The sequence below is a fragment of the Lathamus discolor genome, chromosome 4 (genome assembly GCF_037157495.1).
Source record: "Lathamus discolor isolate bLatDis1 chromosome 4, bLatDis1.hap1, whole genome shotgun sequence".
Taxonomy (NCBI): Eukaryota; Metazoa; Chordata; class Aves; order Psittaciformes; family Psittacidae; genus Lathamus; species Lathamus discolor.
This window is the reverse complement of record NC_088887.1, coordinates 99,072,218-99,085,050: the sequence shown is the minus strand read 5'-3', so window position 1 is coordinate 99,085,050 and position 12,833 is coordinate 99,072,218. Positions and strand designations below refer to the sequence as shown.

At 39.6% G+C, this 12,833-nt stretch overlaps 1 protein-coding gene across 2 annotated transcripts in view; it reads right to left on the bottom strand.

The window, feature by feature from the left end:
• Positions 1-12,833, bottom strand: part of RB1 (RB transcriptional corepressor 1) — a 77,313-nt gene that overhangs the window by 2,373 nt on the left and 62,107 nt on the right. The window contains exons 18-25 of one of the 2 annotated variants that reach the window (XM_065678244.1): positions 5,434-5,552; positions 4,901-5,040; positions 4,051-4,196; positions 3,408-3,512; positions 2,322-2,435; positions 2,059-2,225; positions 1,138-1,168; positions 636-778 (exon numbers count right to left, since the gene is read on the bottom strand). In XM_065678244.1, coding sequence (XP_065534316.1) covers positions 636-778; positions 1,138-1,168; positions 2,059-2,225; positions 2,322-2,435; positions 3,408-3,512; positions 4,051-4,196; positions 4,901-5,040; positions 5,434-5,552 — 965 coding nt within the window. Of the gene's footprint in view, positions 1-635; positions 779-1,137; positions 1,169-2,058; positions 2,226-2,321; positions 2,436-3,407; positions 3,513-4,050; positions 4,197-4,900; positions 5,041-5,433; positions 5,553-10,780; positions 11,076-12,833 lie in introns of those variants that run through there. The other variant, XM_065678246.1, reaches the window with a different exon arrangement.

Genomic DNA, 12,833 nt, shown 5'->3' with positions numbered 1-12,833 from the left:
CAGTGCCTCACCACCCTAACAGGAAAGAATTTCCTCCTTATATCCAATCTAAACTTCCCCTGTTTAAGTTTTAACCCATTACCCCTTGTCCTGTCACTACAGCCCCTAATGAAGAGTCCCTCCCCAGCATCCCTATAGACCCCCTTCAGATACTGGAAGGCTGCTATTAGGTCTCCACACAGCCTTCTCTTCTCCAGGCTGAACAGTCCCAACTTCCTCAGCCTGTCTTCATACGGGAGGTGCTCCAGTCCCCTGATCATCCTCGTGGCCCTCCTCTGGACTTGTTCCAGCAGTTCCATGTCCTTTTTATGTTGAGCACACCAGAACTGCACACAATACTCCAGGTGAGGTCTCACAAGAGCAGAGTAGAGGGGGTTTATTTTTTAAAAGACTGACTAAACATCAGGGTTTAGCACTCAGCTGTAACACTGGGATGCTGGATGTGCAGGCACTGAACAAATCCTTGCTTCTGACATCAAAGTGACTAATTGACAAGTATAAAGCTACCATCTCTCATTCACTTACTGAAGTTCATCACAGATTAACAGAAGTCAGGATGTCAGGAAGGAGTTAGGATGGAGGGCCCGAGAACCAAATACACATAAGATACTGAAAAGCCAAGGACAATCTCTCACCTTCCATCTGCTTCATCTTGCCCTTCTATATCAAAGCGCAGCCTCTTCAGTGGCTTAGGAGCAGCGCTTACTTCTGCACTGCGCTTCAGGTGGTAGTCACTGTTGCACACCATCTGGTTTATTTTTTGAAACTTTTCAGAAGTCTAAAATGACCAAAAAAAAAAAAGTGAAAAAAAAAAATGCCAATAAATCCTGAAACGACTCAAACTTTCCAGATTATCCACTACGACAAAGTAGGAGTTCTACAACTCTGCAGTTTGAGAACTCTTATCTTCTTCGGAGCAACTAAACTAAAATGCAAATTCAAAGTGAAGCATTGGAAACTGGATTTTTGAAAGGAGTTAACAGAACACCCCCATGATCTTTGTGCTTTCAGGTTCCATAAGACATTACATTAACTTAGAGACACTCCATAGCCAGTTCTACAGGTGTCGGCAAGCCAGCCCATTCCTCCAAAAGTTACACATATTCAAGATCAAACATTCAAAATGTTAAAACTCACCCCAAATGATTCACCGATTGACACCAGAATTCTGCCAAATGAAGAAGAGAAGTGTTTAAGCGTAAGATGCATTTAACAATGATAGAACTGATTTGCACAGCTTCGCATAGGACATTAACAAAGTCTCTTCTTCTCTGCACTAACAGTGCAAACCCATACTGTGCTTTACTGTATTGAGACTGTTCAATGTTTCTATTCAAACCAGAGAACGTGGAATTACCAAATCAACCACAAAGACAGAAAAGAAACTGTGGCTTGAAAGAATCAGAGGCCCCCGCAGTTCATTCCTTATCAGCAGGAAGACGCTTCAGTGCTGGGTATCCAGATAACCATCCTTTCATCTTTACCTTTAGGTGTTTGCTAATCAAAACCATGCAGGACTTCAACACAAACTACACAGTAATATTTTAACTTGTGTACACAGTGGGCTAGGTGCAAGGGGACTCACTTGATCCTAGCTTGAAAAGCCCACAGGAAACTGGGACATTTGCTGTCATCTTCTTCTTCTAGAACTAATGACCAACAGTTTGAAATGTTCTGCTCAGTCAATTAAATACTCTGAACCATTTTATTCCATAAAAGTATTAAACAAGCGTACAAAGCTCAGCTCTGTATTTCAGGAGTGTGACCCAGAGTCAAAGCCAACATTTAAACAACTAGGTCAGAAAACCCTGCTTCCATATGACTGTCGAAAGAGAAAAAAACCGAACAAAAAACCTCTTTGAGCACACTGACTAAACTGAAACATAAAAGTGCTCGAGGATGAATAAAGATGCCAAATACAGGATGCGAACTTTTAAACAGAAAAGATGTAACAACCACAGGCTACTGACAAACAAACAAAAGGTCTTCTAATTTTCTTTCAGTAAAATGCCCCAAATACCTTTAATATAGTCAAAGAAATGCCTGTCAACAACCTACCTAGACCTTGGAGTCATCTTTGTGGGTGACTGAAACCCATCAGAGAATTTGTATGGGCTCTTCAAGGGCGAGATGTAGATGTTATTGCCAGCAGGGACACGTCGAGGAGAGTTGGAAAACTGGTAAGGGCTGCGAGGAATGTGTGGGATAGGTGACAGAGTGGGAGGCTATAAAAGGAATAAAATAATTGTAAGGTTTTATTTTCAATTATGTTCCCATGTTCCTATTCTGTTAAATAATGAACTCTAAACACAACAGCTTACCCTGTTGGAGGCATACTGCAAAATGTTCATTTTCAGCTTCTGCATAAAGACTGAGTTGTAAAAAACTATAATGGAGTCATACTGTTCTTCCCTGATGAGAACACGCTTGAAGGTCTGCATAGGGTGAGAAAATCACGCACAGTTTTAAAACAAGGGATGAAAAACAAACTCGTAAAACCATACATAAAGTCTGTGTCAGACAAGAGCTAAGATGGGATGGCATGTGTAGTGTATGCAAGCCACTGTAACCATTGCTTAGAACTGTTCTTAATTGTTTTTCCAAACATGTATGAACACCAATAGAAGCATCTACTTAATTAACTGGCACAGCACCTTTGTGATAACACATTGATAACATTATCCATATTTAAGTTCCATTTATTTTCAACTGTTACTACTGTGCACACTTTGGAAGGCTAAAAAAAAATCATTACTGTCCTGATGATAAAATAGTTCTTAAGGCTTAGAGACAAAAGTCTGCAGTTTAGGCAAGATGCACAAATACTCTATGAGAAATTCTGCTACTAAAGGATGCTACAGTTCAATTGACTGTTCAGTGAGATTTTTTCCTATTAATTTAGTTACTGTTTCATGCAAAATTGTAAGGCCCTTACGAAGAAAGGAACTTCTTAATGTTACAATTAAGCCTGCAACTTTAATACATACACACCTGTTTGATATCTAACCATACTTCTATTGAAAGCTTCTACCGAAAGTTGTCTGCTTCTCTCCTCTTAACGCTCCATGGATGGTACCTGTTAAAGGCACTTGGGTTGCATTTGAAAATCCTATTAGCTCTAGACCTGAATCTTTGTTCTAGTCTCCAAACAGAACCATAAACCATTACTTAGTATCTCTAAGTAAAAAAGTGGAATGAAGTTTGCTTTCCAAGGACAGTTACCAAACTATTAGTGCGAGATGTTTAAAGAAACATTTAGAGCCAGTTTTCTCCTCCACAAAATGGAGATGCAGTGAAGCAGAAGTCTTCTTTTGATGTTCAGGCACAGTTTTATCTTGCTTTAGACAAAGATAAATAATTAGTTGATAACATTTTTACAGAGGGATAACATTAAAATATTTCCATACCTCTTGATTTGCGTTGGGAAGCTCCTTGTAGGCCGAAACAATTGTTTTAAATCTAAGATCTACATTCTTTACTTTGCATATGCCATACATGGAACACATCATGATCTATAAAAGAAACAAGACAAGACAACTGGAAATGCAGAAAATCAATGCAGCTTCTTCAAGTAATCAGTTGATGAATTTCAGTTACTGATTGTGCTCTGTAAACCAGCATGCAGCTCTGCTTCATAAGACCTTCCAGAATATATAAGTCAACTACTGTTTCCTCTAGTTTTGTATGACAGTCAACTGGAGCTGGTAATAGCTTCTCAAACTCATTTTATATGCTGCAATTTTAGGCTTGAATAACAAAGCTTTTATCAGCCACACATTGTCTTCCCAAAGAAAATCGGTATTTTCTTATGCAAATTCTTATAAAACTTGTTGTGTCTTCATTATTTTGAACACAGCTGCAAATGGCAGCTGAAGATCCCAGAGTAAGTCACTGTCAGTACTTAAAAAACCTGATGTTAGACTTCACTCTAAATTAATTTCTCCTTTGAGAGATCAATAGAGAAATAAAAGCTCAGGTTATTATTTCTAATGGCTAAAGAATGTATAAGCAACATTTTGTTCAGCTTCAAAACTTTCCTGTTAATGTTACCTGGTCCAAGTGCCTGTCTCTCATAAGCTCATACTCATTTTGCAGTGTGTGCTGGAAGAGGGTCCAGATCAAGGGTTCCAGGTCAGGATGGTCAGAAAGAAGCCGAAAGAACAGGGTATGCAGTCGGAGATAGGCCAGTAGATACACTTCAAAAACAGAGAAATAAAATAAACTGAAATTGTAATAAGAGTGGCAAACAAAACAAAAGGAACATGATGGAGGATGGACAGCAACTGAATGTTCATCATTTCCCACTACAGAAACTCTAAGCCATCAAATGAAGTTAGTAGATGCCAGTCTCAATCAAAATATATGGAAAAGATTCTTTATACGATAGGCAGTGGACACACAGAAGCCCACACTAAACAATGCTGTGCACACTGTGTCTAGGCCCCTTCAAAAAGAGTCTGAAGCATCTGGAACATGAATCTCCTGAGAGTCACTAAGCAGACACACTGGAAAAGACGCAGGAAAATCCCTAAGCTGGCAAAAGTTAAAGCTTGGGAAAGCATTCAGGGGAAGCACCATACACCATCTTAAGCTTCCCATGACATCTATTTATGGTCACTGTTGGAAAGAGAATGCTATGATAGAAGAAGCCTCCACCTGAGCCCATATGGCCATTCTTACAGTCAGCAGAGAGGTTTTCAGTTGGAACTCACAGTGTGCAGAGTGCAAGCACTGACCTGCTGGCACCGTTTTACTATTTCTTCCAGAGGCACCTGAGGGTTTGCACAGTGTTTATTACAGATTCTACTATAATCATTTAAAAATGTTGAGCTCCAAAACCCCAAAAGGAAAACTAACAAGAGATAACTTTGCAGTTTGGGCTCCTACAGAAGCAACAAACCTTTTTTGTAGAACAGAGAGAGGGAGGTAGATTTCTGTGGCTTCTGTGTTTGAGGGGTAACACCTGGCTGAGCATCTGAAGTGGAAGTACCACTTAGAGGAGGTCCTTTCTTCTTAGGAGATCTCACAGGAGAAAGATAGCTGGAGATACACCACGTATTAGGCACTTAGCATCACAGGATATAGGAATAATCTCACATGAATAATACTTGCAGGAACTCTTCCCCCATTAAGAAATGAATTTCTCCTCTAACCTGCTATTCCCATATCAGGAATTAAAACTTCAAGTTATTGATTAAATACTTGATAAAGGGACTTATTCCTGAGCAATTAAGATAACAGTTCGCAATTACAAGTTTGACACGGCTTGGAAAAAATATTTCAGAATTAGATATAGTTAAATTTACATGTATAATAAGCAGCAGCAAATACAACACTCCAACATGTACCAAGCCTAAGGACTAAGCCTAACAAGTAGAAAAACAGAATACAAGTGGAGTTAAATATTAAGGGTGATATTAACATGTCACTTACAGGTCTGCTGCAGTGTGATTATGCTGGAGAGGCAGATTGAGAGTGGAAGTGGGCTCAGGCTGTTCAGTTTGTCCTTCTCGTTCTTTGGACTGCTTGATAAGATCAAACAGAGGTGACCCCTACAAAAAGAACAGTAACTTTTGATTATACTGAGAATAGACAACCACCCCGGATGGATTTTGTTCCTTCTTCTCTAAAAACAACCCCAAAATTGTGGTCCTAAACAGAACATTAATCTTCTGAAATACTTCAGAGCACTCACATTTTGCCAGGTAAATTTTAACTATTTAACTGACAAATATTAAGTATTAAATATACCACTTTTTCTGTTTCAACAGCAGCCCATTAGATACAGGCTAACTGCAGAACTGAGACACAGCTGCACTCTAGAGGCTCTTATTACTTTCTATTAAATAGCCATTCCTGAAAAAAACAGCAAGCAATAGAAGAAAATACATAAAAGGTCACATTTTCAAAAAACGAAACAAAACCCGAACAAAATAAAGAAAGCAAAAAAACCACCAACCTCTCAGTGAATAAAAGTTACTGCTGTACTTAGTGTCATTCCATTCCTGGTACAACAACCTACCCAGTATTTTACATACGATAATATAGGTCATAAGTCACTGCACTGGGGTCTATTTCAACCTCTGTAGTGTCATGTTCCAGAGCTACCTCTGGCAAGAGTTAGTCATTCTGGATACCTTAAGATTCTGCCCCCATGCCCAAAACCAAAACCCATTTGGATTTTAGGTCAATTATCAGTACTTTAGCTGGAGTAAGTCTGAACCTATTAAGAGCCTGAAGTAGGAGGCAATGCAGGGAGGATGCAAGTGGAATGGAGGAGGTTCTGGCTGAAGCCACATAAGTACTACTGCTGATGTTAGTAATAAACAGCAGGTCTTGCAGAAACAAAATCTCAGGCTTTTGCTGCTCGTGTGTCATGCACAGAGTAGAATTATGCTGAGACAGCAAGACAGCATGGGAAAACATTTCTTCATCATCATCTATATAATTAATTTTGGAAATACAGTGTTGCTGGCTACTCGTTTTTATTTTCTTTACATGGGAGCACAATAGCGTTGAGCACAACACTGCCTTCCAACAGTGCACCACCGCAACTCCAGAAGCAAAAGAACATATGATTAGCAAATGTTTGCAGCCTTGGTGGGAAAACAGTACCCGTAAGACTGGGAATGAAGTGGGCAACAACATTTTTCCCCAAATGATCTCAACACTTTGCACTCAATTCATTGCCTGATTGTCCAAGGTCTATCTGATCGATCCTACATGTTAGTAATATTAAAATATGGTGGCACAGATGACAAACCTGTAGCTACAATAAGAAACAGGCGCACAGCACACATGCAAAGCTAGCTGCATCACCTAAGGCAGTAAGAAAAGGCCTAGTGAAACTAGGCTGGATTTACTAGAATTAAAACTAGTGTTAAGACTTGCTCTATTTAGCCTTCGTTCCAAAAAAAAAAGAGCACTTTCCTGCAGTGCATCAAGTAAACATTCAGAGCAATAAGACAAGAGTGACTTGAGATCTACGATTTCTTACATTGTGTAACTTCTAAACTATGATTTTGGCAATACTGTTGGAGCTGTTCCATTCACAGCAGAAAAACATCAGTCAATGATTCATAACCACACAGTTATTTTGCCAGCATTTCTCAGCCAGATCAGCTCTTGGGCTGGTTTGCAAAGTCTTCCCTTATAATTTAAGAGTGGATGTTCTTCTCATTTGTTTCTTTCAGCACTGCCCTTGCTAGAAATGCAGAGACATTACCTTCTCCATTTCTAATTCTTCCAGCCACTTAGCCTCTTCCTTGCTCTTACTCCCACCAGCATTTCACTATGCTCTGAAGAATCCAAGTTCTTTTCCAAAGTAATCACTATGCCATTGCTAAAACAGCTTGATTCCTTGACTAAGAGTGAATCATTTCACATTTTAGGCATTAACGAGTAGAAAAGTACTGTTTTCAACGAAGCACCAGTAGGAGGAAAAAGGGTTGATAAAGGGGAATGACAGGTCAAGAAGCAGAAGCAAAAGTCACTATTTTTGAAATCAGCACTTGAGACCAGCAGTCTCAGGTCCTCTCTCAACCCTGCTCCAATTTTCCCTACACAAGGTGTAGATTTCATTAGATGAGGAGAGGGGGACACAGCAGCTTGCTACCTATGGAAAGGACTTGCCTACTTTTGCATCATCTCCACTCCTCCTCTTCTACTCCCCAGCCTGGACAATCAGTCAGCCTCTACGTATGTCAACTGGATGCACTAAGCCAGCAGAAAGTAAACACAAAAAACAAAACCAGATTTAAGGCAGTTCTGCAAAGAATCACAAGCAGAGCTGAACAAACACTAAGAAAAGACAGGGCAGCAACACCATGAAGGTTGGGAGCAAAGCAGTAAAAGGAGGAGTATGAGCTGTCCTATATTTACTGATGAGAACAATCTGTTCAATCAGCTGGCTGGCATGTGAAACTTTACCCTACAGGAGCTGAAGACACCTACTGCTGCTTTCCATCAGTTACATGAATTAGTTACCAAGATATTCTTTGTGTAGAAACATCTACTTACAGAGACCGAGTAGCAAGACACAGCAAGCCCAATACATTGTTTTTGGTTCCCACAAATACTCATTGACACTATGGTTAAAAATGAGGCAAGATAAATGGGGTGCCTCAAAAAAAAACCCCATAAATATAGAAGTACACAGAGGTGAGTTTTCTCACAGGCATCTACCACCTAACCTGCAGAAGTGAGGGGATTACAACCCTGCCTCCTTTCTTTATATTTAAACATGAAAAAGCCTTCAAATTAGTGAATCTGAAACACGTTCTGCAGCTTGCAGTTTTCGAGCTTATCAGGGCAAAGACTGTTCAAATTCAGTCCCGCTATTTGGCATTCAACGTATCTCTCGCTCAAATGAGCAAAATATAGTATCATTAATGAGACAATTACCAGACCGCTAAAGTAATAGTCACAGAAGAACTTTAACCCTGGGCTCAGCTTTATTGAACAGGATTGCTTATCAGCAGCTTTTTTCTAAAGCGGTATTATTCACACTAGCTTTTACAAATTTGATATTACTTTTTAAAGCTTTCAAGCAGCACTTCAGGTGAACAGGTCACCTTCAATGAATTCCCTTCACATGAAAGGAGTTCTACAGTTTTTGCTTTAACGCTCAGTATGCGATTAATGTTACTAGATGCAGCAACAGAATAAATTTTACTAAATGAAATGATGCTTTTCATCTAAAACTTCCCTGCAGTGGCTAGAGAAGCCCCATTTTATTAGTGCAAAATAGGAGAAAGCAATTAAGGCCTGAAATTTCTCAGGGTCAAACAGCCACTGGCATCAGAATGAAGAGTAAGACTGAAATGTGACTCAGTCGTCCTCCTACTACCCAGAGCTAACTATAAATCAGCAATGTTTAATCCAGTGAATTAAGCGGGGCTTTGTTAAGTGAATCTCTACAGGATGCTTGGGCAGCACGGAAGTATCTGTGGTGGTTTCACCCCAGCCTGAAAACTCCTTTTATGGACAAAACAAGCTGAATTTCTTGTTGACTAAGCTTTATTTGGCTATGGCAACACTGCAGGACACACAGGTGCTTCCCAGCTTCCTGACTGTCACATCAACTCTGTCCCAACATGTTCAACTGGACTTTGGTATCCATGAAATGATTAAACAAAAGACCTAAATCCTCAAACCTGGGGAACAGCTACGCTGGGATTTGGGTGTACTCGCTGGCCACAGAGGAAGGCCCGGAGCAGCCACACTCTCAGCACTGCTACTTGACAGTCTGCAGTACATAAAACTTATGGTTTTATTCTTTATAGTAATTTCTTAATCAAATTTTCAGGTTTTAATTACTTGTCCACAGTAACTTTCAATGCTGTGTTTATCACTAAACTATGCATCTATTTCAATGCCAAGCCCCCTTGGGACTGTTTGCTTCCTTTTTAAATAATCAACACCAGCTCCAATTATTGTATCAGTCAACACAACACATAGCATTAAGAAATGTTCTTCATAATATGCTAAAGATGGCTGTGATTTTGCAAGGCAAAACATAACTTATTTAGAATTGAGAGCTCTGGAATGGAAGTGCAAGGAGTGGATTGGTGTGAGCTACTTCCACCCTTCTTTCCCATGGCAGCACTGCATGCCCAGAAAGCTGACTTTTGCTTGCAACTGTATTTTCAGAAGCTTCACGTGACAACTGGTATTGAGAGTTCTGAAATAATTTAGGACTGCTAAAGCAAAAGATACTTCATAGTCTAAAGTTAAATCATTTTTACCATCTAAAAAAACCAGTAAGATAAGGACCGTATTTTAATTTCATACACACGAGTTGTGCTAGATAAATTAGGTTCCTATTAAGGCTTGTGCTTACAAAACTCTACTAAAAAAACCCATTAACTGCTGTGTTAATGATTTAATTCATCCAAGAATACCAACAGATCTACTTTTATCTCCTTAGAGCAAATGTATGCTTACTACAAGTCCTATTCCTACCTTGCTCATCCCCAGTATTTAAGTAATACTGTCACCAAGCTTTGTGAGGATCGACTTTTATCTAAATGCTTTCTACACAGAGGTGAAAAAAGGCATAAAAGAAACAGTGACTGTTAATTAGTTCTCATCATTTGAGAGTGATATTTTGACAGGCTCGAACAAGAGGCTTAGCAAGTCATAAACTATGGAGGAAATAACAAGCACGCACTAATGCGCCTACAAACCATGAAAACCTTGATTATTTGAAGTCCTTGATGCAAAATATGTGAGCAGCTGACCTAGCCTCAAGCCTGTTTGGAATTTTCATATTCAGTTCTCTCAATATTCCAATTTTGCCTATTTTAATTATTTCTTTTTTAATAGAATTATTGTACCAGAAAAAAAAAAATAACTGCTCTGGTCTGGCATATAGGACCCATTGTGGAAATGTGGAACTGAGTTAGGCAGTCTCTAGTGAATACAGATACTTATTAATATGAAATCAAATATCTCTAACGGTAGAAACTGAGATTTCTCATCAAAAGCTATTTGAAGGCTGAGTGAACAAGGATTTCAAATCTCTCCAGTCAGAGAAGGAGAGCCAGGTTGCTGAGTAACTTAGGAATTCAGCACATTAAAGCCTCAACTTCACAAACACTCTTAAGTCAGTACAAGCCAGAAGTCCACCAAAAGACACAGTCCCAAACTTCTTCACCACCTGCACCCTCCCTCTCTCCATCCCCAATCCTTCTTGTGTCAGCAGAGTTGGAGATCTGGTCCAGGAAACTGAGGTTTTGTTGCCATTTTTATTTAGTTGGAGGCGTTTTGTTGCTTTACATATTTGGCAGCGTAGGCCTTAGTTTTGCATTCAGAGCAGCTTCCCTATGCAGTTTATGTCAGGGCAATACAAGTGTTTGCATGAATGAAGAGACAGAAATGGGTGGTGACATGAGAAACCATCTTTCAGTGGTAGTATGATGGCAGAGAAAGGGAAGTCATGCCTCACAGATCACCAGATTTCTTCTCTAAAGCGGCCAACACATCTTTGAATAGGTGATCCTGCAGAAGGTCTTCGTATCTTCCAATCAGAAGCTCTGACAGGGTCCTTCAGGTAAGGGTCTTTAAAGACAGTGCTGCCAAGGGGCAGATAAGAATGCAGTTACTAGCTAAATGGCAGACATTGAAAGTATGAATAAGGTCAGTTTTCACAGTGAAGAGAGGTTATCAGTGAAGTCTTCATGTTTTTTGCTGAGACTGCTCTGTTTAACATTCACAAGTGACAAGGAAATGTGGAAAGGACAGGAAAGATAAGGCTGCCAGAAGCACGAAATTATTCAGTCTTAGGAAAAATAAAATGATTGCAAAAAGATCTCATGAGTTTCAATGACTGGATGATAAAATAGCTATAGTAGTCAATGATGATAAGAGCAAAAATAATAAATAGAGGAAAATTACCTTAATTTACATTTTTTACAAGGGCTCTAATGTTACCATTACTTTAAATATATATTTAGTTAGTGTAACTAATTCTGCAAACCCCAAATCAACACTCAGAAGTCAAAGCTTAAAGAATTATTAGCCAAAAATATAGAACAGAGTTATTATGCCACTATAGTAGCCCGTGGATCAGTCACCAAACTAGTTATCAAGTAGTAAGACTGAAAGCCAAAACCAACTACTTTATCACACAGCCCAAGTGTTCAGCTGTGGAAGTAACTGCTACAAAAGGTGAGAGTGGAAAACTGACTTAGCTTCAAAGACAACTGCATGCATAGATCCACAAAGCATTACATAATGCAATAATGCTTACTATGTATTTTTTGCTTAACATTATGCAAGCAAATAGAATTGTAGGCTCATATGCCTCATACGGTTTGTTTTTTTCCCCGCAAAGCAATTGCTACAAGCCTCTTCTGGATGGATGTGGGTTCTGCACTGGCAGTGGTACTACAAAACCAATCAATATCTGAGGTAGCTCCCCTGTGTAACTAGGTTGCAACATAATTCTTGCGCAAAGCTTACACCAAGATTTTTGGGCAAAATCCAAAAGTCCCAAAGAGAAACTGAACCAATACCAATTTTCCCTCCCCTCTGCACAAGAAAACATGTACAAGACAAACTAAAACCCACCCAGTGTGAACCATTTGACTGTTGGAAATGACACCAGTCAGCAACAAAATGTTCTACCAGAAATCCTGAGGTTGAGAATTTTATCAACCTTAAACTGTGAAAACACTACAGAGCGTTAAGACTTTTTCAGAAAAGGAAGTAATGAAGAGATGCTTTAAGGACCATCGCGTTAACTGACACCACACAGCATTAAGAACAACACTTCTATACTTATATCCACATATGAAAAATTATTACAGGAAGGAATAAAACAGCTCTCAAGGCTGAGAAAGTTGGGGCTGTTTAGGCTGCAGAAGAGAGGGCTGCGTGGAGACCTATAGGGATGCTGGGGAGGGACTCTTCATTAGGGACTGTAGTGACAGGACAAGGGGTAACGGGTTAAAACTTAAACAGGGGAAGTTTGGATTGGATATAAGGAGGAAGTTCTCTCCTGTTAGGGTGGAATGGGTTGCCCAGGGAGGTTGTGAGTGCTCCATCCCTGGCAGTGTTCAAGGCCAGGTTGGGTGAAGCCTTGGTTGGGATGGTTTAGTGTGAGATGTCCCTGCCCATTGGCGGGGGGGGGAACTAGATGATCTTGAGGTCCTTTCCAACCCTAACTCTTCTATGATTCTAAGAACTTTCTTTAGAGCAAATTTTGGGTCACAAAATGTCTATCTCAGTACAAAGAATTTATTTATGCCATTTTTATTGCAACAATCAAACAGATTGCCACATTACCACGTCACACTTTCTAGCAGTTTCATTTTTAATTGATTTACACA